The sequence below is a fragment of the Panthera leo genome, chromosome B2 (assembly GCF_018350215.1).
Source record: "Panthera leo isolate Ple1 chromosome B2, P.leo_Ple1_pat1.1, whole genome shotgun sequence".
In the NCBI taxonomy this organism is placed as follows: Eukaryota; Metazoa; Chordata; class Mammalia; order Carnivora; family Felidae; genus Panthera; species Panthera leo.
This window is the reverse complement of record NC_056683.1, coordinates 150,344,234-150,367,286: the sequence shown is the minus strand read 5'-3', so window position 1 is coordinate 150,367,286 and position 23,053 is coordinate 150,344,234. Positions and strand designations below refer to the sequence as shown.

The following is a 23,053-nucleotide window of genomic DNA, read 5'->3' as shown; positions in this document are numbered from 1 at the left end:
TAGGTTAAAGAGTTATTCTGCACATGATAAATTAATTCAGCCACAGAATAACTTCCTCAGCACATCGACCCCGGCGGCGTATGCTTTGCGTCTTCTCGGTCGTGACTTGTCTGCTTTGGAAAGCCCTCCTCAGCCCGGCCGGCGTGAAACTTGTTTAAACCCTGGAACTTGCATTCTGTCTCTGAAGCCGAAAAGGGGAGTTGCAGCCAACCTCGCTGGTTGTATTTATAGCGTTTTATTTCCTGAGAGAAGACAGGAAAAGCCAGCGCCTGCCTGCCTTCCCCTCTCCCGTGGCTCCGCCTCTGCCGTCCCCCAGCCGGAGGGGCCGGCGGGAGCGGGCAGCCCAGCACCCGTGTGCCAGGTGCTCGGAGCGAATGCGAGATCGGAGGGGGATTATGTCACTGCTTCGAAGGATGGATTGAGCGCGCTTCCTCCCGGGTCTGACTGACAGCACCACCCAGGAGACCGGAGCATATAAAGAGGAGGCTGCTGACCCCCGCTCCGCACGCCGTGGACCTGGTCCTCCGGGCTCCGTCCCCGGCACCCAGTCAGCCCTCGCCACAGCCGTTCGGCGTCCCAGGTAAGAACTGTATAAAAGATTTACCTTGTAAAAGTTATTAGAAAGCCACTGCGTTGTACTTTAATTTTCAGAAAAGGCTGTTTTGGTTTCTGAGGAGGGAGAAGGAAAAGTGCAAACCGATCTATGCTGTAAGGTGAAGCTTGACCGTTAACGCGTCTTCGCGCTTGGAAGCCTCGCGGCCGCAGCGGCCGCGCCGCGAGCTCCCTCGGAGGTGGTCTGGTCCCACGGTCCTGGTGCCTTCTGCGGGCGTACCTGCCCGTGAGCCGGGGCGCACGCTTGTGTCTTGGTCATTGATGGGGGACCCTGAGGAGGGCGTCAGAGAAAAGCCCTCCTGAAAAAGTGAAAACGGTCACGAGAGAGGTTACAGACACTCCAACTCTCAGCGTCTGTGACAGTGAGAGTGTGCTTGAGTATCAGGGAGGAGCAGCGTACGCTGTGGGTGTGTGAGGAGCCCGGGGACCCCCGCCCGGCTGTGGCTACGAGCGGGGGACGATCAGCACCAGGAGAGGCCCGGGCGGCGCCAGAAGGCGCTGCTGAGCCACGGGGGGCAGGAGGCTCCCGTGCGACCGGGCCCCTCTCGAGGGAGGGACCGCACACCTCCCGGTGGTGACCGTTGCTCGGATGGCTCGTACAAACGGGTGTGAACACATCTGTGTGAGTTCTAATCACATTCCGCTGCAGAAAGTCTTTGGAGAAGATGGGGCCACGGACACACTGTGAGTGTGTGTCCGGGTGCCTGACTGCGTGTCCTAGGACGTGACACGGCCCGGGTGCTGCCGCGGACCAGCCGTGGGCACGGAACGGCTGGCCCAGGGATTCCTGGTCCCGCTGAGCCCTTGCCGCCGTCGCGCTCCCACCGGACACCGTGGGTCCCTCTCACTCATGTGACCGACGGCAGAGCGTGCATACCCAGAGACGCTCCGCTGCCAGGGGGCAGAGGGCTTGATTTTGTTGGAACGGAGTTCCGTTTACGCTGTGTAGCTGACACTTGGGAAGCTGGGCCCCCAGGACTTGAAAAAGCACATTTTGGACGGAGCCCGGTTTGCCAGAGCCAGCTGTCCCCTCTGCGGGGACAGACGGCACGCATCTGGTCGAGGGGACACAGGGGAGGCGTTCCGGAGGCGCTGGCCCCGTTTCCTCCTAAAGCACGAACGCGGTGCTCACTGAGCGCCAGGTGTGGCTCTGAGCACCCGAGTGTTGACGCGTGTGGCTCAGTCCGTTGAGGAACCTATTAGCGGCACGGCTGCCCCCCGGAGAGCCGCGGGAAAAGCGGGCCAGGGGGACAGCCACGCGGCACGTTCAGCAGATGCCTCCGCGCCCACCGTGCCGCGTGAGCCTCTACAGTGTTAACTCGCCGAACTCATTTCTCACGGTGACCTTGTCTGGCACGGGATTTACACAACTATTCCTCATTCTGCAGGTGAGGAAACTGAGGCAGGGAGGTTGGGCCGCGAGGGCTTGCCCGCCGGGGCCGGCCGCTCGCCGGGGCCACGTGAGAACAACGACGCCCCGACTTGTTTGTGAGGAGGTTGTGAGCGGCGGGAGCCGGACTCCGGAGGGATCCCAGGGGCCTGCAGAGTGGCCTCTTCTCCTGGGGAACATTCCTCCAGCCCAGGAGGATGACTGTTTCCAGTTTACCAGATGCTTCTGGGGGGCGGGGGGGCACTCCTTAGGATTTCCGCGACCCCGAGGCGCTAACGAGCTTTGCCGTCGTCTGAGAGCCGGGCTGGGGTCTCGGTTTGGCTTTGATTCAGAGCCGGATGCCGCCCACCGCTGGGAGGGAGCTCCGTGCCCCGCGCGCCCCTGCGAGATGCCGGCACGGGAGCCCCGAGGCGGGGCAGGGGTTAACGGCGGAGCGGGCCTCCGTCCAGGTCTCCTGACTCCCGGCCCAGCGTCTGCTGGCCTGAACCATGCCAACTGAAAATCCTCAAGAATGGAAAAACAGGCCCGCAGGAAAATAGAACAGCCGAGTAAAAGTGATTGCTAAGTAGAATGCTATGTTTTCCTGTGGTTGGGACACACCGAGTTCAGTTTATTTCTCCTGCGTACAGTTAAGGTTTATTCTAAGTTAGGCCTGACTTTTTTCTTCTTGGCCATCTGCTCAACGGTGCCTTCGTAGATTATTGTCTCGATGGTGCCGGAATTTTTCTAAATTCACACTTCCTGGGTTTCAGGCCTGGCCACGCTCACCAGCGGCCTTGCTCTGGGCCAGCGCTTAACTTTTCCGGTCCTTCACTTACCCATCCGCAAAATGGGGATGATAACAATAGTATTTGCCTCTCGGGTCGTCGTGAGATCAGATAATATGAATATTGGGAATGTGATCAGCGCCCTGCTTTGTCAACAAATGCTCGCCCAATGATTGGAGCTCGAGTCGGAAGAGCCCCACTTGAAAGGCCCGTTTCTTACCCGGCTTTTACTTCCCACAAATGCACTTACTGCTGGTTTCGAGGCACAAACCGCGTAAACGTTCGTGTGGGTGAAGACTGCGGTCGACACTGGAAATCACTGCCGTGCGTGTTGTGCGCCTGCGTAACCAGGGCCTGACTTGTCCGCAGGGTTCCTCCGCCGAAGCAGGATGCTCTGGGATCTGGTCCTGCTCGCCCTCTGGGCTGCGTCCGGCGCGCGAGGTGAGTGTGGACAGTGGCTCTGCTTGTCGGGGCCACTCGCGCCCCCGCAGGTAAGGCTGTGGCTGAGGTTCCTACCAGGGTAGAACATTCAGAACTTCCTTTTAAATAAATATTTACTTACTTCTGAGTCCACGTAAGAGGAAATTATTTCTTATTTTTAAATCTTTGCTTAAGTTTGTTAATTAATTAATTAATTTAGAGAGTGCATGTGCATGAGTGGGGGGGGGAGGAGCAGAGAGAGAGGGAGAGAGAATCCCAGGCAGGCTCTGCACTGACAGAATGGAGCCTGACGCAGGGCTCGATCTCACGAACCACGAGGTTACAACCCGAGCCCAAATCAAGAGTCAGGCACTCAAATGACTGAGCCACTCAGGTGCCCCAGTAGGAAATTCTCTCTTTTTGGAAAATCTAGGTATTAGAGAAACACACTCTTTCGTCTGGTGACACAACACTGGCCATGCACAGTCAGCTTTTATATTTTTACACGCTGAGTTTCTAACACTGGAAGGGCCTGGTGTTCTATAACTTCTTTTCTTCCTACTTTTTTTCCTACTTGAAAATGCAACATCAGTGTTTTTCCGTGTGCTTATTTTCACACAACATGGCCTTTAATGACTGGATAATATTCCATCCAAAGGTAGATCGTGCTGTTGTTTAGACCAGTCTCCAGGTACAGCATTACTCCAGCGTCGCCAGTGTAAGTGACGCCACAGGGAACCCAGCTGTGACTACGTCTCTCCCGGTATTTGAGATTATATCCTCAGGACAGGTTCCAAAAGGAACGTTGCTGAGTCAGAGCTGTTAACTCTTTAAGCATTTTGGCGGATTGCCCAGCGGCTCTGCCAAGGTGGTGGCCGGCTGACACCTCTGTAAGCAGCTCTGAAGCTCGTGCTTTGATTCGCCGCACAGGGGATGAAAAGCCATGCTTCGTTTAAACTTCCTGCTCAGTGAATCGCGTTGAATCGTCTACCCTGTTACATTTTGGGAAGGTCCGGTCATCCAGATGGTGACTTAAAGCCCTTTACTCGCAGGCCTGAGACTCCCGCTGTCTCAGAGCCTTCCCCGGGGTGCTCGGCGGGGTTGCGGATAAACTTCCGCAAATGGAGACACCGGCGTAACTTGTGGGAGTCAGGTGGTCTCCATAAGAGAGCGACGGAGAGAGCGTGGATAGCAAGGACAAAGACGCATTTCTTCTGCAGGAATTTTTTCTGGGCAATCAAATGGTAGAAGCAGGGCTGCGCCTAAGCCTCAGATCTGGGTGGGAGAGCAGCAGAGAGCCCGGTGCGGGACGGGCTCCGGAAGGTGCCCCAGGGCCCAAATCAGGGCAGCGCTGCCTCCCCCCAGGAGGCCTGGCTGCGGAGTGCGGGCTGATCGGGACACAGCCTTCTGGCGCCGGCTCGCTCCCGAACGGGCACGGACGAGCAGCACGAGCAGCAGCTGCCTCCGGGGCCCCACTGTGGGTAGCGGCCCGGGGAGAGAGAGGGTAACGGTGCCGCATAAGAGCTGCCATCAGCACCCAGCGGAAAGGGGACACCCCCTGGGATCAGGGTCTGCTTCCCCGTGTGTAAAAAGGCCCCTCCGGGTTCGTGCCCGCGGTAACCTCCCTGCTCTGTCCCCACGGGCAGCTGGTGACCAGGACGAGGACACCGCCTTCAACCTTTTCAGCATCAGCAACATAAACCGGAAGACCATCGGGGCCAAGCAGTTCCGGGGGCCTGACCCCAACGTGCCAGCGTATCGTTTTGTCCGCTTTGACTACATCCCACCCGTGAGCGCAGATTACCTCGGCAAGATCGCCAAGATCGTGAGGCAGAAAGAGGGCTTCTTTCTCACGGCCAGCCTGAAGCAGGACCCCAAGTCCCGGGGCACGCTCCTGGCTCTGGAGGGCCCCGGCGCCTCCCAGAGGCAGTTCGAGATCGTGTCCAACGGCCCGGCCGACACGCTGGACCTCACCTACTGGATAGACGGCGCTCAGCACGTTATCTCCCTGGAGGACGTGGGCCTGGCTGACTCCCAGTGGAAGAACATCACCGTGCAGGTGACAGGGGAGACCTACAGCTTGTACGTGGGCTGCGACCTGATCGACAGTTTCACGCTGGACGAGCCTTTCTACGAGCAGCTGCAGACAGAAAAGAGCAGGATGTATGTGGCCAAAGGCTCTGCTCGAGACAATCACTTCCGGGTACGTACAGCAGGGTCGCGGCCGCGGCACGAGGCACGGGGACGGGCTCTGCTGGGGGCTGAGCGGCGAGGGCATCTCTTAACGTGATGCCGTGTTGGAAGAGGTCAGGCCCGGGAGACACGCACCACGCAGACATACGTGGGCTCCCGCCACGTGCAGGCACACAGACGTGCACACACACACGCGCGTGCACACAAACGCACCCACATGGATACACACGCCCACACCCAATCACACGCATGTGCACACACCCACCCACCCAATGGCACCCATGTGCACACACTGTACATGTGCACACACACCCACACAGACAACACCACACACGTGCACACGCACACACAGAGCACACGCAGAGGTGCACGCACTGACACACCCAATCACACACATGTGTGCACGAACACCGTACTCATGCACATGTGTGCACACTCACACTCACGTGGACAACACACGCACACACACACACATACACGCACAGATAACACACCCCTTTCTAAACCACAAATAAGCAGGGCACGTGGTCCCGGTGTGCTTTTTACCTGGGCAAACGGCCGTCATTTTTCTGGCCGAAGACGGATTTGATGGCCAAGGAATCGGCCCCCTTGGAATGTTCTGGTAATCTCCAGACTCCCCGTTTAGCACTGAGAGACGAGGAGAGCAGAGTAAGAGCCATGCTTTTTAAGGAGAGGGCTGTTGGTTTATGAGGGAAAAATTCCATGTTCATCTTAAAATATGTTCATGTTAAAATAGTTTTTGGAAGATCTTTCTAAAACCACACGGGTTTAGAACCTACAGCGCAGTGTTGGCACGTTATCGTGTGTCTTCTGGGGAAACGATCGTGCGTTTAAATTCAGTTGAGCCCGAGGCTGGCGTCCTTACCCGGGTGTTGAACTGACTTCTGGTGGCCGTCAGGAAGCCCCCGTGGCCCTGCCGTGGGAGCACAGACGCTCACCTTTGAGACCGAGTGTCCACGTCCGGGACCGCGTGCCCTTCCGAGCCCGTCAGCCAGACACCAGACTGACCCACGATAAAGAGAGTTCCAGCCTGCTGCGTGTAGCAGCACAGGAATAAGATGACATCTTGTGTTTTTAAAACGTCGTTTAGCTTGGCATCGTTTGATGTGTATCTGTTGCTCTATTTGTCTCCTCACGTGCATTCCAGGGTTTGCTGCAGAACATCTACTTAGTGTTCGAAAACTCAGTGGAAGATGTTCTAAGCAAGAAAGGTTGTCAGCAAAGTCAGGGAGGTAGGTGTGTTTTGAACAGTGTATTTCACATCTCATTTCTCGTCTCGGATGGATTTCTGCTGCGACGGGAGCGTGTATGCGCACGTGTGTGAGTGCGTGTATCCGCGCGTGGGTGAGTGCGCCTGTACATGCATTTGCGTGCCCGTGTGTGTGTGTGTGCATGTGTATTGGGGGGCTAGTGGGGATTTAAGAAAAAATATTGTAATAAAGTGCCGTTATTGTCTCTGAAGGAGTTAGCTGGTCAACTCGGACATGTTGACATCTGAAAATGATAAACTGCTTGAAACAGTAATTTCGAACATATTTTAATAATACAAAATAATCAATTTCATAAACCAAAAGACCAATCTCTGCATTTTAACATGATTACACGAAAATTTTCCTGTCTGTTAATGGGTGACGATCACCTCTCTGGGTAACAGCATGGGTATCTGTCGGCTACGTTGATGGAGGTTTTCTTCACTCTTCACGGCTGTTGACACAGCCCTATTCTGGAAACATTTTCGCTGCCTGAACCATTGACAGATAATCCTGCATCGAATGCTAATCGCAGTTTGAATTTACCTCCAGCCATAATTGCCTACATTTTCTTGAGCATTTAATTTATGAAGTTCACTCTGCTGGGCTCTTTAAACTCAGTGTGTCACTGAATCTTCAAAACACCTTAGAGACAGGCTTGTTCATTTTACCATAAAGAAACAGAGGCTCCGGGGGTCCCACCGCTGCCGTGTGTGACCACCTGTGTGCCCACCTGGGCCGAGAGTCTCCCAATATGGTTCACGTTGTGATTTATTTGCACCGAGGCCCCTTCCTCATGTCAACTGTAAATTATGACAAAGATAAATCGTTTTCTCATGATCAGCGTGTCAGGAATACATAGGATGTGATGTCCATAACGCACAGGTGTGGCTCTGGGACCCGCACCCCCCCTGGAGCTGGGAGCTGTCACTCCCACATCTTAGGCGTGGGGATGCCCGCTCTGTTCCTCGGCCTGCATCTGGCTGGCGGCTGACGGTCCCCCACGGAGGCCTCATCTTTGTCTGAGGCTATCCCCTGTCCTTCTGTCTTGTCCCCTGTCCCTCTGTCCTGTCCCCTGTCCCTCGGCAGATCTTCCACACTCACTCAGTGGAAATTCAGGGCAGGTGAGGATTAGAACAGTGCGTTTTGGCCGGACTGTGGCGTGAAGGGACATTTGTAACGGCTCCTGTGACCGGCCCCTCGTTTGCCGCAGCCGCTGCGACTCAGACTTCACCCCGTGTCTGCAGCTTGGCTAACGTGCAAACTATTGGCCCCTGTGATTTTAGCCACTGACTTTCTCGGGGGAGGAAGTGGTCATTAAAAAGCAAAAGTTTCAGGAGGGGCTAAGATAGTGAACAGACGTATGACACTAACCCCTCCGGGAAGGCTCAACAACACGGAGGCAGAGAGCGGCTCTCGGGACCCTGACGGACAGACTGTGCTTGTGTTTACGTAAAAGCTGAGCGTCATGCCTGGTGGTCTGCTCTGTGGGCAGGGGGGGACATTTCACCCTTGAGGGGGGGAAGGGCGCCCCGGTCCCGGTCCCAGCTCTGCCCCCGGGCGACCCTGCCAGGCCTTTCATCAGGGGGAGTAGACGCCCTGACTGTGTGTTGTCCTGTCCTGCTCAGGTCTGTCTGAAATCAGGCCCCGGGGCACATCTGTGGGTGCGGGACCGTTTCCCATCTGATACCTATGGTCAGTGACTGATGCGTTTATGTCCATGTGGTCTGTGCCCTTTTCCGTGCAGTAAGCCAGGGGAACTCCCGAGGTCAGAGTGATTGCGGCAAGGATTCATGACCAAGTAGTAAGTCCCCAGCAGTAGTCCTGGCAGATCTGTAGCTTCCAGAAGGTGTAACTCAGTAGTGAGATGCTGAGAGAAACAGGGCATTTCACTCCTGTGACAGTGACTGGAGGGCTGGGGGCATGGCTGGGCCGGCCCGGCTCCCTCGGGGGATGACGCCTGTCTCCGGACCGGCCCAAGTAGTTTGCTGTTTGTGTCCTGGCCACGTACGTCCCATGCGAGAGCCCCAGGGGGTTTGTGCGGTTTCAGGGGCAGCGAGGGGGAGTCCCCAAGGTCGTGCTTCTGAGGGCGTCTGCCCTTCCCTCCAGAGGACACGGGAATGAGGGAGAGGCAGGTGAGGTTTGGTGGACACTTCTTGGCGTGAAGACCGCCGGCTGCATCCATCTTGATGCGGAGCAAGGGGCCAAAACAAAGGGTGTTTGGATAGAGAACAGGGTGAGCGAGGAGCTGCGGGGACACGTGCTGGGGAGCAGGCTCCGGGGCACAGGGACGGCTGTCAGCAAAGGAGGTGGTCACCTCTCCTCTGCCTGAGCCACATGTGGGTGCAGAGCCCCAGCCCCAGTGTTTCGCTCTTTCGTTCCGTCCCAAGCCCACGTCTGCGCGGCCGCTCTCCCCCGTGCTCACTGCACCCACTGCTTCCCGCAGCCGAAGCCAACGCCATCAGCGAGAACACGGAGACACTGCACCTGAGCCCTCAGGTGGCCACGGAGTACGCGGGCCCAGGCGCGCACAGGAGGCCGGAGGTGTGCGAACGCTCCTGCGAGGAACTGGGCACCATGATCACCGAGCTGTCGGGGCTGCACGTCATCGTGAACCAGCTTCACGAGAACCTGCGGAAAGTGGTGGGTGCCTGGCGGCTGCTTCCTGCCATACAGGCGCGACCTCACCCGCAAGCCCCCTCTGACGCACTGACAAGCCCCACCTGACGCGCAGGGCAGTGGAGGGCAGGTGCGCGGGCAGAGGACCCTGAACGACAGATACCTGTGGCTCCACGTCCTCCAGGATGGCTCTTACCCGGGGGACGCTCGTGTCCCCGAGCCTGAACAGGATGGGTGTGGGAGGACTGGCCGCGGGTCCGGGACGTAAGGGGACGTCAGAAGGAAAACACCGTCTTGGGTCCCTTCAGGTTTAGAAAAGGGCACTGACGGGAGCCATGTTCTCATAGCTGCGTGACCCGAGACAGGCCCTCAGCTGGGCCCAGGGGACGGGAACACATGGTGCCTAACAGAAGTGACAGGGGCAGCGGGGAAGAGTGGCCGGGAAGGTCTGCAGGTCTGGGGTCGCCTCACGCCCTGGTGGCGTCGCACAGCCGCTCGGCGGGCAGCCGTCCCCACCCTCTGCTCCATGTCAAGGGGCTGGGGATGGGGTGGGACCCGATCACCCCCACTCCGTGGGCGGTCGGGAGAATGGGCACGGCCAGGACGCGCGGGTGGGGAAGCACCCGGAGGAGGCTGTGCCTCTTCTGGAACTTTCCAGCAGGTGTGTGCCCCTGGGGCAGGAATGGGGGCAAGAGTTCAAACAGTACCCCCGCCCGCACCCACTGCCTCCCGCTGAGCACCCACTGTGTGCAGGAGGAAGAGGTAGGGATTCAGAGGAGGGCGGGCAGACGCCGTGGGACGCGGCCACGTGAGTGGAGCACCCCTGGAGGGTGACAGGCGGTCGGCAGCCCGCTGGGATCGCTGGGACGTGACCCCGCGTGGCGAGGCCTCACGTGGCCCCAGCTCTCCTCCCGCAGAGCCGGCCGCACGGCAGTCAGTGCTACACGGGCCGGGGGCACCCTTCCCTGAGGGAGGAGCCTCCTCTCCCGTCTGTGAGCGCGATGAGGACGTTGCTTCCGCCCACACGTAAACGTTTCCCTCGATCTTCCAGTCCAACGACAACCAGGTCCTCTGGGAGCTCATCGGCGGCCCGCCCAAGACCAGGAACATGTCCGCCTGCTGGCAGGACGGCCGCTTCTTCGCGGAAAATGAAACCTGGGTGGTGGACAGCTGCACCAAATGCACCTGCAAGGTGAGGGCCGGGGACACCTCTGCGCGGGGCAGGGAGGCGGGCTCCCCGGTCTCCCCTGCGGGCCGCAAACGCGCGCAGGTTCGCCGGGACAGCTGATACGAGGGCGGGCACGGGGCACTGACCGTAAGTAGGGCTCCAGCCCACCTCACCGCGTCGCACACGAGAGACAAGCTCCAGGAGGTGACCGGTCCGGCTGGTGTCTCCCGGGAGGCGGGAGGGGGCCGGGCGTGTGCAGCTTCAGGCCGCTCCTGGGGGCCTGGGGGTGCAGGTCACTGCCCACACAGAGGTCAGTGGGTAGCTTAGCCTCTTCCCCTTGGCGAACGCACCCCGTTCTCACGATGGCGGCCTCGGGGGGTCGGGCAGCGCACGCCAGGTTGGTCCCTCGGCCTGCGGTGTGCAGAAGGCCCTCCTCTGTTTCCAGGGCCTGCGGCGTCGGGACGGGCACAGCCGCCCTCCGGGCCCTTGAGTCCCGCCCTTGCCCTGACGCCTGCTTTTGGAGACAAAAGGGTCACACAGACACCTTTCTCTGCTTGCAGAAATTTAAAACCGTTTGCCACCAAATCACCTGCCCGCCGGCGACCTGTGCCAACCCGTCCTTCGTGGAGGGAGAATGCTGTCCTTCCTGCTTCCACTGTTAGTGTGCGAGGAGCGGGGGGTTCCATCTGCTTCGTCCGCCTCCTGCTTGTTTGCTGTCTTCCCGGTGACCCGCAGGCGGTGGAGGGGCTTAGCGGGATGGAGGGGAGGGATCAGGGCCACTTCACCCCGAGGCCGTCCACACCCACGACCTCGGAGTTCAGGGTCCTGTCGTGTCACCTGGCAGGGAGGGAGCAGTGCAGAGCGGGGACAGTAGGCCTCTTGGCTTCTGTCACTCTCCGTGGGCATCCCCACGTGCCCTCCGTCTTGCTGGGGAGAGCAGCTCTGAGTCCCGACCCAGGTGTGGGCGTCTGCCCCGCCGGGGACCCTGCTCGTGGGAGGGGGCACACCTGCTCTCCCGAGCGCACGGACTCTGCCTCGTGGGCCACTTCACGGGCGGTCCGTCCGTGGCAGGGTGGGCAGAGGCCCGACAGGCCCTTGTGCTTCCCACCAGCGCTGGACGGCGAGGAGGGCTGGTCCCCGTGGGCGGAGTGGACCCAGTGCTCCGCCACCTGCGGGCCGGGCACCCAGCAGAGAGGGCGGTCGTGTGATGTCACCAGCAACACCTGCCTGGGGCCGTCCATCCAGACGCGGGCGTGCAGTCTGGGCAAGTGTGACCACCGAAGTGAGTGTCAGAGGCCACTCCTCGTCCGCAGGGCGGGGCCAGATCGCAGGGACGGGCTCTCCGGCTTGGGCGTGAGCAGACGCCTGGGACGGCCAGCCCCTGCCTCACCCTGATGTCTCTGTGTTCCTCTGTGTGCTAGTCCGGCAGGACGGGGGCTGGAGCCACTGGTCGCCGTGGTCTTCCTGCTCTGTGACCTGCGGCGTGGGCAACATCACTCGCATCCGGCTCTGCAACTCGCCCGTCCCCCAGATGGGGGGCAAGAATTGCAAGGGGAGTGGCCGGGAGACCAAAGGCTGCCAGGGCACCCCGTGTCCAAGTAAGTGGGGTGGAGGCGGGGGGTGGGCCCAGCGCAGGACTGGGCAGAAGAGACGTGCTGTCCCCTGGCTGGCTCCTTGCCGGAGCTGGCCTGAGGGTACATCCTGATGGTGAACCAGCTCAGTTAAATTACTGCTAACTAAGGGACAAGTCAGCCTGACCCCTGGGCAGTGTGACACGTGCCTTTACCGGGGGATGGGTAGACAGCATGGAACAGGGGGTCTCGGGAGACGGCCCCCTGCAGCCTGTAGCCAGCTGGCCCCTGGCCCCGGGGTGCCAGGACCCTGTTCCGGAAGCCCCGTTCATGAAGTGCAGAGACAGCCAGGGAAAAGGGGAGTGCAGGGTGATCCTCTCGCTGCCAAGTTGTCCAATAAGATGAACTTGAGCTTCATGGGACGTTTCAGATGCAAGCACCCCTCACCTGGCAGGTGTGCCTGTGTGGGCAGCTTTCCACCTCTAGACCCCGGTCTGTGGGACTTCTCCCCCTGGGAGGGAAAACAAAGCCAGCTGAAACCTGTCGTCCGCATCACCCCCGAGCTCAGGTTCAGGAAAGGATGCTCTTTCCAGTTTCCCTCCCACGTCTGGAGACCCCGCTCCATCCCGGCTCTTTCCCTCCCACCGGGAGCCCCCGTGTAGGTCAGGCTCCGCGCTGACCCTCTGTGCTCTCTGCCCTCAGTCGACGGCCGGTGGAGCCCCTGGTCCCCGTGGTCAGCCTGCACGGTCACCTGTGCCGGAGGGATCCGGGAGCGGACGCGCGTCTGTAACAGCCCCGAGCCCCAGCACGGGGGCAAGGACTGCGTGGGGGACGTCCAAGAGCGTCAGATGTGCAATAAGAGGAGCTGTCCTGTAGGTGGGTGTGCGGGCGGGACACGAAAGCGCCTGTGTCCCTGTGGTCTGCACGCTTCAGCCCCTCTGAAGAAGCCACCGCGTTTTTATTCTGGTTAAAAACATAAAAATAGAAGACATAAAAAGTAGAAAAGTAGGAAATATAGAAGGGAGAGATTAGTTCTATGCTCATGAGGACAACTGCTTTTAACAGCCGTGCTCCTCCACGGTTTTGTGGAACATCCTGCGTGACGACAATCACCCATCAGCCCCCCATGCGCCTATGCGCCTGTAGCCTCTATCTTTACTATTTTTTTTTATGTTTATTTATTTTTGAGAGAGAGGGAGACAGAGTGTGCATCAGGGAGGGGCAGAGAGAGAGGGAGACACAGAATCCGAAGCAGGCTCCAGGCCCCGAGCTGTCAGCACAGAGCCCGACGCGGGGCTCGAACCCACGCACCGTGAGATCGTAACCTGAGCCGAAGTCGGACGCTTAACCGACCGAGCCACCCAGGCGCCCCTATCTTTTACTATTTAAAGATAAATTCTGGGAGGGCAAGCACATTGCCAGCATATACCAAGTGACTCAGTTTCCCCTTACTGAACCCGGGTGCTGGACAGACGCCTCCCCGGGCGCAGATGATTGCGTCCCGGTGGCCTCCCGGGTGCGCCCGCCCGAGCCGACCCTGCTCTGTGTTGTCCTTCGCAGACGGCTGCTTGTCCAACCCGTGCTTCCCCGGTGCCGAGTGCAGCAGCTTTCCAGACGGCTCCTGGTCCTGCGGCGCCTGCCCCGTGGGCTTCCTGGGCAACGGCACACACTGTGAGGACCTGGACGAGGTGGGTGCCCGGCCCGGGGAAGGGGTGCCCGCGGAGCCGGGGTCGGTGCTCACCCCCGCTCATCCCGCAGTGTGCCGTGGTCACCGACGTCTGCTTCACCGTGGGCAGAGCCCAGCGCTGCGTCAACACCAATCCCGGCTTCCACTGCCTGCCGTGCCCCCCTCGCTACAAAGGGACCCAGCCCTTTGGCGTCGGCCTGGAGGTGGCCAGGACGGAGAAGCAGGTGAGCAACCGACCGCTTGTGTTCTGGGAAAAGGCTGTAAATCAGTCGGGAAGACCCCAGAGCACTGGGGGGCAGTCAGAGAATACCAGGCGGCCTCCCTGGGCGAGGAGGCAAGGGGTGCTGACTCCTGGGAAGCAGGCGGAGGGCTGTCAGAGCCTGTCCACCACCCTGACCGATCGGCCTGGCGGGGGCAGACCTGAACTTTCCCGCAGGGAGCCCGAGAGGACCGGCGCGACCACTGTATGCTGGCGACCCCGCACGGTCACCTGCGGGCTTGGACCTCAGGGTCGCTTCTGGAGAGCAGAGAGCACAGCTCCGGGGCTCCGGGTCCCTGCGGCACCCGGCGGGCGGGGCCCTGCACCCCTGCCCTTGTCCCGGAGCGTCGGCCTCAGACCCGCACGTGAGGGGTGGGGTCTCGGTGCGTCCTAACCACGAGGCCGCCTTCCCGCAGGTGTGTGAGCCTGAGAACCCGTGCAAAGACAAGACTCACGCCTGCCACAAGCACGCGGAGTGCATCTACCTGGGACACTTCAGCGACCCCATGTACAAGTGTGAGTGCCAGACGGGCTACGCGGGAGACGGGCTCATCTGCGGGGAGGACTCGGACCTGGACGGCTGGCCCAACAAGAACCTGGTGTGCTCCACCAATGCCACCTACCACTGCATCAAGGTGAGCGCTGGCCTCCTGCCTCCCCCCTACCTCCACCTCCTGCCTCCCCTCCACCCTCTGCTCCCCCCGCCGCCCCCCCCACCCCACCTCCCACTGGCTCCGGGAAGTCCCATCCAGGGCCACTGTGGCCACTTGCAGACAATCTGTCGGTCTGAAGAGCTGGGGGTGCGAGGTGGTTCCCAGCTGCACCCCCGCCCCACCTGGGCTTCTGCTCTCAGTGAGGGAACTTGCCGGAGAAACTCAGGTTTCGCCCACGTTCGTGGGACTGGGGGAGCCGGGCCACCAACCCTTCGCTGGCTGCGGACGGGCCCCAGGAGCCGTGCCTCGATGGGACCTAGGTCCCTGTGGATCTGTCTGGAGGCCACCCTGGAACTTCTGAGACCCAAGGGTGAACACGACTGAAATACACGCTTCACCACCGCCACGCAGGTTTGAATTACAACTCGGCTCGTTGAAGCCAAGTGATTTTTCTAATCACGCCGGTCACGGGGGAGAGGATTTGGACTCTATGCCCTGGATTCTGAACAGAGGTCTGTGCTTGACTCCTGGCACCTGTTGGCTGAGGAGGGCGGAGGGCACGAATGTGCAGAATGGGACTCTGACGTCGGGACGTGAGAGGTCTCCGGGGGTTCGGCCCTCCTCCGGGCTTCCAGAGCGGCAGCCCCTCCCTCTCCTTGGGTTTCTGCTCTCCCGTGGCCGCCGGGGTCCTGGGCACGGGGCACGAGCTTCCCCGGTCTGGAAGCACGGGCGGCGGTGCGGCGTCTCCAGGGCAGCCTTGAGGAGAAACACGCGCGTCCCTGGCCTCGCCCCCCCTGAGGACAGCGCGTGACCCTGGCACCGTCAGCTGCGTGCCCGAGGGTTTACCCTCCGCCCCCCCGAGTGTTGTTATGACTCGTGTGTGCCCTCTGATTGCAGGACAACTGCCCCCTGCTGCCGAATTCCGGGCAAGAAGACTTTGACAAGGACGGCACCGGTGACGCCTGTGACGATGATGACGACAATGACGGCGTGGACGATGAGAAGGTGGGGGTGGCGGGGAAGAGAGCTTTGTCCCGGGGGCCCCGCACTCGGCGGGATCTGCGATCCCGCACACGCAGCCCAGCCCTGACAGGGCGCAGGCCGTGTGCAGCGTGCGGTGACCGGCCAGCGCGACTGGCCGTGGGCGTCTGCGTGCAGGGGACCGCCTGCCCTCCTGTGGGTGCCAGCTGGGGCGCCGCTGTCCCCACCATGAGCGATGTGCTTGCCTTTACTGAAACCTGCGGGGAAACTGTCCACCGGGTGACTTCACATTCACAGAAGGGACCGACTAGGCTGCCTGTCTCCGCACAGCCTCACCACACCCGCCTCTCCTGACCCACTAACCCCTCACTCACTCGCTCACGTGACGCTGGCAGACCTGTTCTCAGCGTGACGTATACGGTTATGTCGTCTCTGCCATGAAATCTCTCCATTTCAGCGGCAGACGCATAGATAATCAGAAAGTGGTTTGACGGCAGGAAAGCGCGGGGCCGAGGCCGACTGGCTCCGTGTGGGTCGTCTGATCCTCCCGGAGTGAGTGATGTGCAGCCCGGCGACGTCCTCGCGGTGTCCCAACCTCTTCCCTTGCCTTTCCGTAGGACAACTGCCAGCTTCTCTTCAACCCCCGCCAGTTCGACTATGACAAAGATGAAGTCGGGGACCGCTGTGACAACTGCCCGTATGTGCACAACCCGGCGCAGATCGACACGGACAACAACGGCGAGGGCGACGCGTGCTCCGTGGACATTGACGGAGACGGTCAGTTCTGCCCCTGCCGCGGACGCGTGTCTGCCGCCTGGCGCTCCGTCCCGCGGGTGCCACACAGGCTCAGCCGCACCTGCAGACCGGTGCCAGGGTAAACGGTGCCTTAAGCTGTTCTCGCGGGAGCCCAGCCTCGCCAGGCCCGTCCTTCCCGGGGTCGCTGGCGGGGTCGCCAGCCTCAGGAACTCCCTTCGTGAAACCACGGATGTGGCATCTTCCTTCCGTGACCCAGCCCCCTAGTCTTGTGCCCCGTGTCCTTCACGCTTGTGTCCCCTGTTTTGGCACTTGTGACCGCGTCACCGTCAGAGGCCCAAGTGTTCCGTCCTGTGTCCTCACCAAACCACACCGCAGGGAGGCGCGTCTGCCGCCCTGTCCCGGGTTTTTTCTGCCCACACCCTTACTTCCAGCTATTCACGGCACGGCCATGGCAAAGCACCCCGAGCGTCCCCGGCTGTCAGGAGCCTCGGACACCATCAGGCCACATTCAGCCGGAGAGGTCGGTGCCCCGGAAAGGAGCCCATCCGCCAGCGGCAGCGGTCGCCCGCCGCCCACCAGGCGTCTGCAGGCTGAGCCGACTCACGCCTCTTTGTGTCTCGGCAGCGGCTGGAGCGCGCCCCAGCCCTTCTTGGGGGTCTGTTCCCGCTGCCCCCCGCCCTGCTCCCTCGGGCCCCACCTGGCCCGGGCGAGAGGCGCCTCGGCCCGTCTCGCGCGCTCCTCTCGATGCAGCGATCGTGAGGGTTGGCTGTGCCATTGGACGGGGTTGCTGCTGCCCCTGTAAATTCAGGTTTCTCACGGCCCCAGTGTCCTGGGATCCACTATCCACTTCCAGGGCTCTTGAAGTAAGGTATTGCACCTGCCAGCCTCTGCCGTGGGCACGCTCCTCCGCGTAGCATGTCCATGCTCAGTTCCTACGGGCTCGCGGCCTGTTTGTGGAATGGATCCGGGGGAAAGACTCGACACGGGGAGCTCAGAGGTGACACGTGTGAACACGGGTGACAGCTCCTTGCCATGCAGAATCACCCGGAAGCCTCCGAGAGTGGCTCTGTTTTAAACTAAGGCATCTTGGGCTTCAATGGGAAACCTGACATACGTTCTTTCACGATCTGATAATATTTACACTTTCCCGTATTCTTAGCTCCTTTTTTACGAAACCGAAGTTCGGCTGTAAGTTACTTAATGTGCCGGGAAAAGCTCTGTGCTCTTTCTAAGCTAGCACACTCATTTTCCCCGAACATCTGCAGACGTCTTCAACGAGCGGGACAATTGTCCCTACGTCTACAACACGGACCAGAGAGACACAGACGGGGATGGCGTGGGCGATCACTGCGACAACTGTCCCCTGGTGCACAACCCTGATCAGGTGATTAGGTGACCGATGGGGGTGTGTGTGAGCAGAAAGGGGGTCAGGGCACCTAATCGTTCATGGATATACGTGTCTTTGTGGCTTTCCATTAGTGCTGCCACGCAGGGACAGCGTGGGCTTTTCAATAATTTTAATTGAAAACTTTTATTGAGCAGGCTTCAATCTCGGTGGCCACGGCTGCGTTCGTGGGCCCTCCCTGTCTGAGGGGACCGGGCACCCGCCCCCTGCTATCTACCTGTTTCCCTGACACAAACGTGGGGACTGGCTTCTCTTCCAGACTTGCCTCTGGAAGACACAGAACGTAAGGTGTTGCTGTCCTCTGTGGGATACACTGTTGCAGATGACATCACAAAGGCGCTTGCTTCTCCGGCCTCTTCTTTCCGGGAAGCGAGTCCATGTAGCTGGGTCACACAGGGTGCTGCCCAAGTCGCAGACTCCGCCGCTCGCCTGCAGCAGGGGGCGGCCCAGCCCCAAGGTCTGCGGCCACGACCAGCCTGGCGCCCGTCCACCCGGCAGGTGCTCAGCCCGTTCCCTGCCCTGTCCCCCAGACTGACGTGGACAACGACCTCGTGGGAGACCAGTGTGACAACAATGATGACATCGACGACGATGGCCACCAGAACAACCAAGACAACTGCCCCTACATCCCCAACGCCAACCAGGCCGACCACGACCACGACGGCCAGGGCGATGCCTGTGACTCAGACGATGACAACGACGGGGTCCCAGACGACAGGGACAATTGCCGGCTTGTCTCCAACCCTGGCCAGGAGGACTCCGATGGTAGGTGCTCCGCCCCCTCGGATGATCCGTGCCCCGCCCCCTCAGACGGTAGGTACCCTCTGAGGTACCGTGCCCCCCCCCTCGGGCGATCCGTGCCCCGCCCCCTCGGACGATACGTGCCCCGTCCCCTCGGGCGATCCATGCCCCTCCCCCTTGGACGATCTGTGTCCCGCCCCCTCGGACGATCTGTGCCCCACCCCCTCGGGCGATCGGTGCCCCGCCTCCTCTGACAGTATGTGTCCCGCCCCCTCGGGCGATCCATGCCCCACCCCCTTGGACGATCTGTGTCCCGCCCCCTCGGGCGATCCATGCCCCACCCCCTCGGGCGATTCGTGCCCCACCCCCTCAGGCGATCGGTGCCCCGCCTCCTCGGACAGTATGTGTCCCGCCTCCTCGGACAATCCATGCCCCACCCCCTCGGGCGATCCGTGCCCCGCCCTTGTGCCGCAGCTTCGCGGGTGCCCGCCAGCCCATAGGCTCCACGCAGAAGCTATGAGCGGTCTGTGCAGAGACGTGCCTGTCACGAGCGGGATGAGGTGGGATCTGGGCTCAGAGAGGGTTGGGGATTTATTCTTTCAAGGACAAAGCAAAGGAGAAGGGGGTGTGAAATGTCAGGAAAAGGAACGGGGTTCCCCGCGCGGCCCGCCACCAGTGGGCAGCGTCGGGGGCAGGGTCTTGAGGAAGTGGGGCCACGGGGAGGGTGTGGAGTAGGCGGCGAGGTGCACGCCGTGTTCGGGGGTCCCGGGGGAGCCGTGAGAAGGTGGCTTCGGGGGCCCCCGCGCGTGTGGGCCGCCCAGCCTTTGGGACCTGAGACGGGGTGTGGGCGTCCGAGCCAACGTGACTCACAGGCGAGTGGGGGACCCGGGATCTGAGGGCGGCTCCGGGGGTCACCGCAGAGCCACGCGGGCGACTCCAGCAGGGGGCGGGAACCCTGCCTGGAGCCAGCGCTCGGCTCAAGCTGACCCGCGGGAGCCCGGGGGCGGGCCGGGGTGGGGAGAGGCCGGCCCTGAGCGCGCGGTGTGCTTTCCGGCTCCTCCTGCGCGAGCGTGGGCCTCAGGTGCGCTCAGCCGAGCAGACCCCGCAGGACGCGGCGGGAATCCGCCGGGCTCCGTGCCTGTTCTCCTGGTGAAACGAGCTATAGCTGAGAACATTAACGTCCGTCCCCTGGACGGGACAGCTGTGGGGGTCACAGGCCAAGGCCCCCCGCGCCTCCCCCCACCAGTGATCTGGGGGCCTGCCAGGCCCGCACCCCGCCCACCACCTCACTGGACAGGTTGAGAAGAAGGTTCCAGAGAAAAGTCCGTACCTCCCCAAGGAGAGTCATTGGTAGAGTAAGAGCTCCGCTTTAAATCCGAATAGATTTCAGGCAAGGGTGATGATGAAAGTTGTCAGGAGACGTTCTGGAACCTGTCAGAGAATAAGCTGGAGGCGCAGCCCCCCACCCCCAGCCTGAGGCCGAGTCTCGGGGGACCCCCGCGGGGGTGAGCAGGAGCCTGCTGTCCACACTCTGAGCACCGCGCCAGGCTCCCGGGAGCCCCCCAGCCCCACGCAGTAGGGAGGATGAGCATGAGGGCCCCACAGAACACCGAGGAAAGGCTGACGGCCAACCACCCACCGTGTGTTCTCTTTCTCGGCTATCCGCCGCCAGGGGACGGGCGTGGGGACGCTTGCAAAGACGACTTTGACAACGACAGCATCCCAGACATCGATGACGTGTGTCCCGAGAACAGTGCCATCAGCGAGACCGACTTCAGGAACTTCCAGATGGTCCACCTGGACCCGAAGGGCACCACTCAGATCGACCCCAACTGGGTCATTCGCCATCAGGGCAAGGAGCTGGTGCAGACGGCCAACTCGGACCCCGGCATCGCTGTCGGTGAGCCTTCGGGATTCGCACCGCCCTTCGTGGTTCCTGGGGGCAGGGTGCCCACGGGGCATGCGGGAGGCTCTGTAGAGCCGTGTGGTGGGGTCAGGGTGGTCTCTGGGGTGCCCGTCCTTCCACGCCTGCCAGATGGTCTCGACGGAGGGAATGGGGAGGCAGGCATCCGTGAGGTCGTGCTCAGTAAGCCATCTTATGTGTGGATTTGGTTTACAAGATACTATGTCATACAGTAACGGTCTGCCAGACTCAGGAAGTGGGGTCTGAAGATGTTAGATCCCAGACATTCATGAACCCCAGAGCCACGAAGCGGAGGTGGGTGTGAGACAAGGGCCCAGCCCAGCCTCCTCCGGCCCACGCCCGCCGGTCCCGGGGCCGACCCGGGCACGTCCTCCGGGGCCGGGCCCGCCTGCACCTCGCCACCGAAAGTCCCCTTTGACATCCAGGTTTTGACGAGTTCGGGTCCGTGGACTTCAGCGGCACGTTCTACGTCAACACCGACCGGGACGATGACTACGCCGGCTTTGTCTTCGGCTACCAGTCCAGCAGCCGCTTCTACGTGGTCATGTGGAAGCAGGTCACCCAGACCTACTGGGAAGAGCAGCCCACGCGGGCTTATGGCTACTCGGGCGTGTCCCTCAAGGTGGTGAACTCCACCACGGGCACCGGCGAGCACCTGAGGAACGCGCTCTGGCATACCGGGAACACGCAAGGCCAGGTGAGGCGCCGGGAGCACGCTCAAGAGAGCCGGTCTCGCCCCGAAGATGCCCAGCCTTTGTGTTTTCCTTAATTGTAACCCAAGCGACGGTAATTTTAACAGTCCCGTATTGAGCGCCTACCCGATTAAAGACGCCATGCCTGGTCTTGGTGTTTCCGTAAACCCGGTCGATGATCCTCTTGTAAGTTACGTGTGATTCTACTGTCTTCTAGAGGTGAGGACAACTGGGTTTTCAAAGGCCAACTGTTTTGCCCAAGGTCCCACGTTGAGGAAGCAGGGGATCCGGAATCGCACCCGTGGCTCTGGCTCTGACGCCTGTGCCGGTGGCACTGACCTGCTGGCCCCTGTCGGCGGACTTGGGTCCGCTCCCGAGGCTCATGGCCGCGTGAGCCACAGGCGCTCCCGTCCGTGCTGTGGGACGGCACCCGTACTCAAGACTGATGTTTTCTCAGGTGCGCACGTTATGGCACGACCCCAAAAACGTTGGCTGGAAAGACTACACTGCTTACAGGTGGCATCTGACCCACAGACCGAAGACGGGCTACATAAGGTGAGGGTGGCCCAGTGCCAGCGACTTCCACCCAGTGTCCCCAGCACTAGTGAGAGGCCAGGACGGGGGAAGCACAGACTCACTGTCTGAGCGTGAGGCTGACTCGCCCACGTGCTGCCCTCCTGTCAGGGAGCCGTCAGCACGTGGGGTCCTGCTCCGGGCATTAGGTCGGGGCCCCCTCCCTACCACCTAGGCTCCGGCCTAGAGGGTGGGCCCAGCGCACGTGGCTTCAATGTCACCCGAAGGCCACGGGGAGGGAGGCCGAGGTGGTGGGGACTGGAGAGCACTCTGGCTGAGGCTGAAGCACCTGTCGTGGGGAGGGGTGGGTGTTGGGGCGGCGCCCCGTGAGGACGGACCTCCCGCCCTCTGCCATTCACACCTTGTTTCTTTCCCCCGCACCCCTGTGTTCAGAGTCTTAGTGCATGAAGGAAAACAGGTCATGGCGGACTCGGGACCCATCTATGACCAAACGTATGCCGGCGGGCGGCTGGGTCTGTTTGTGTTCTCGCAGGAAATGGTCTATTTCTCAGACCTCAAATACGAATGCCGAGGTGGGTGAGAACACGGCTCTGTGGGCGGCTTGTGGCACAGAGTGGGGGAGAGACAGACACGCATGTAACTTTCGTGCCTTGAAAGGCACGTCACGGCAATACGCTGATGGCAGCTGCTTTGTTTGCTGGCTTGCGTCGTGTCCCGTTTCGTTATCTGTTTGTTTTAAATTGAATGTGAATGTCTCTGGTGGAGCAAACACTTTCCAGTTATTCCCAGGCTTTGCCCATTCACCTTGCGTTCCGTCCTGTGACTGTGCATTCCTTACAGCTTCTGGGCCCCCCATGGCATTTTAGATTTTAGATTGCTACCTTTGCTGAAAACAGGAAGGGAGGGAGGGAGGGGGGAAGGAGGGAGGAGGGAAGGTGGAAGGAGAGAAGAGGGAGGGAGGGGGGAGGGAGGAAAGAGGGAAGGAGGAAGGAGGGAGGGAAGAGGGAGGGAGGGAAGGAGGGAAGAGGGAGAGGAAGGAGGGAGGGAAGGAGGAAGAGGGAGAGAGGAAGGAGGGAGGGAAGGGGGAGGAAAGGGGGAGGGAGGGAGGGAGGGAGGGAGGGGGTTCTCTGTAGTTATCTGTCTAGAAAGATACTTGGCTCACCGTAGTGTCTGACCCCATACCTTCACGAGGACATGAAAACATTCCCTCCTACAGATGAGGTCAGTAAGGCTCTGAGATGCTTCTCAAAATTCACACACTGAAAATTACCCACAAGGGGAGAAAGGGAACGCGAGCACATTGCTTCTGGCGAAGTCTCCTCAGCCCTCCGTGGGGCAAAGACCCGACGCGTTCCCACACACGCCACCCTTCGCACACCCGTCCACACTGTGGAGGCTTTTTAAAATTAA

General features: G+C 60.8%; 1 protein-coding gene and 2 long non-coding RNA genes across 3 annotated transcripts; 1 reads left to right on the top strand and 2 right to left on the bottom strand.

Moving 5' to 3' along the window:
- Positions 1-517: 517 nt before the first annotated feature.
- On the top strand, positions 518-22,223 carry THBS2 (thrombospondin 2). Its single transcript, XM_042940318.1, has 21 exons — positions 518-580; positions 3,139-3,210; positions 4,836-5,392; positions 6,551-6,635; positions 9,100-9,296; positions 10,324-10,464; positions 11,001-11,097; positions 11,552-11,722; positions 11,862-12,038; positions 12,714-12,887; positions 13,572-13,699; positions 13,770-13,922; positions 14,374-14,592; positions 15,508-15,615; positions 16,209-16,368; positions 17,613-17,731; positions 18,283-18,517; positions 20,166-20,393; positions 20,843-21,114; positions 21,567-21,664; positions 22,076-22,223. Exons 2-21 carry the CDS (start codon positions 3,159-3,161, stop codon positions 22,221-22,223), a joined length of 3,519 nt encoding a protein of 1,172 aa, XP_042796252.1. The 5' UTR covers positions 518-580; positions 3,139-3,158.
- Positions 6,928-9,967, bottom strand: LOC122220611. The gene is made up of 2 exons (XR_006202953.1): positions 9,436-9,967; positions 6,928-9,284 (listed from the first exon to the last, which is right to left on the bottom strand). It is a non-coding gene; the product is annotated as an uncharacterized LOC122220611 (long non-coding RNA).
- LOC122220610 lies at positions 10,992-17,621 on the bottom strand. Its single transcript, XR_006202952.1, has 5 exons — positions 17,045-17,621; positions 15,966-16,246; positions 12,763-12,974; positions 12,459-12,522; positions 10,992-11,916 (listed from the first exon to the last, which is right to left on the bottom strand). It is a non-coding gene; the product is annotated as an uncharacterized LOC122220610 (long non-coding RNA).
- Positions 22,224-23,053: the final 830 nt, after the last annotated feature.

Bases quoted from the DNA above. Each gene is read 5' to 3' on its own strand.
- THBS2 (XM_042940318.1), top strand. From the start codon at position 3,159: ATGCTCTGGGATCTGGTCCTGCTCGCCCTCTGGGCTGCGTCCGGCGCG. The intron at 3,211-4,835 runs GTGAGTGTGGAC...CCCCACGGGCAG, and splicing joins GGCTGCGTCCGGCGCGCGAG to CTGGTGACCAGGACGAGGAC. The intron at 17,732-18,282 runs GTGATTAGGTGA...CCTGTCCCCCAG, and splicing joins TGGTGCACAACCCTGATCAG to ACTGACGTGGACAACGACCT.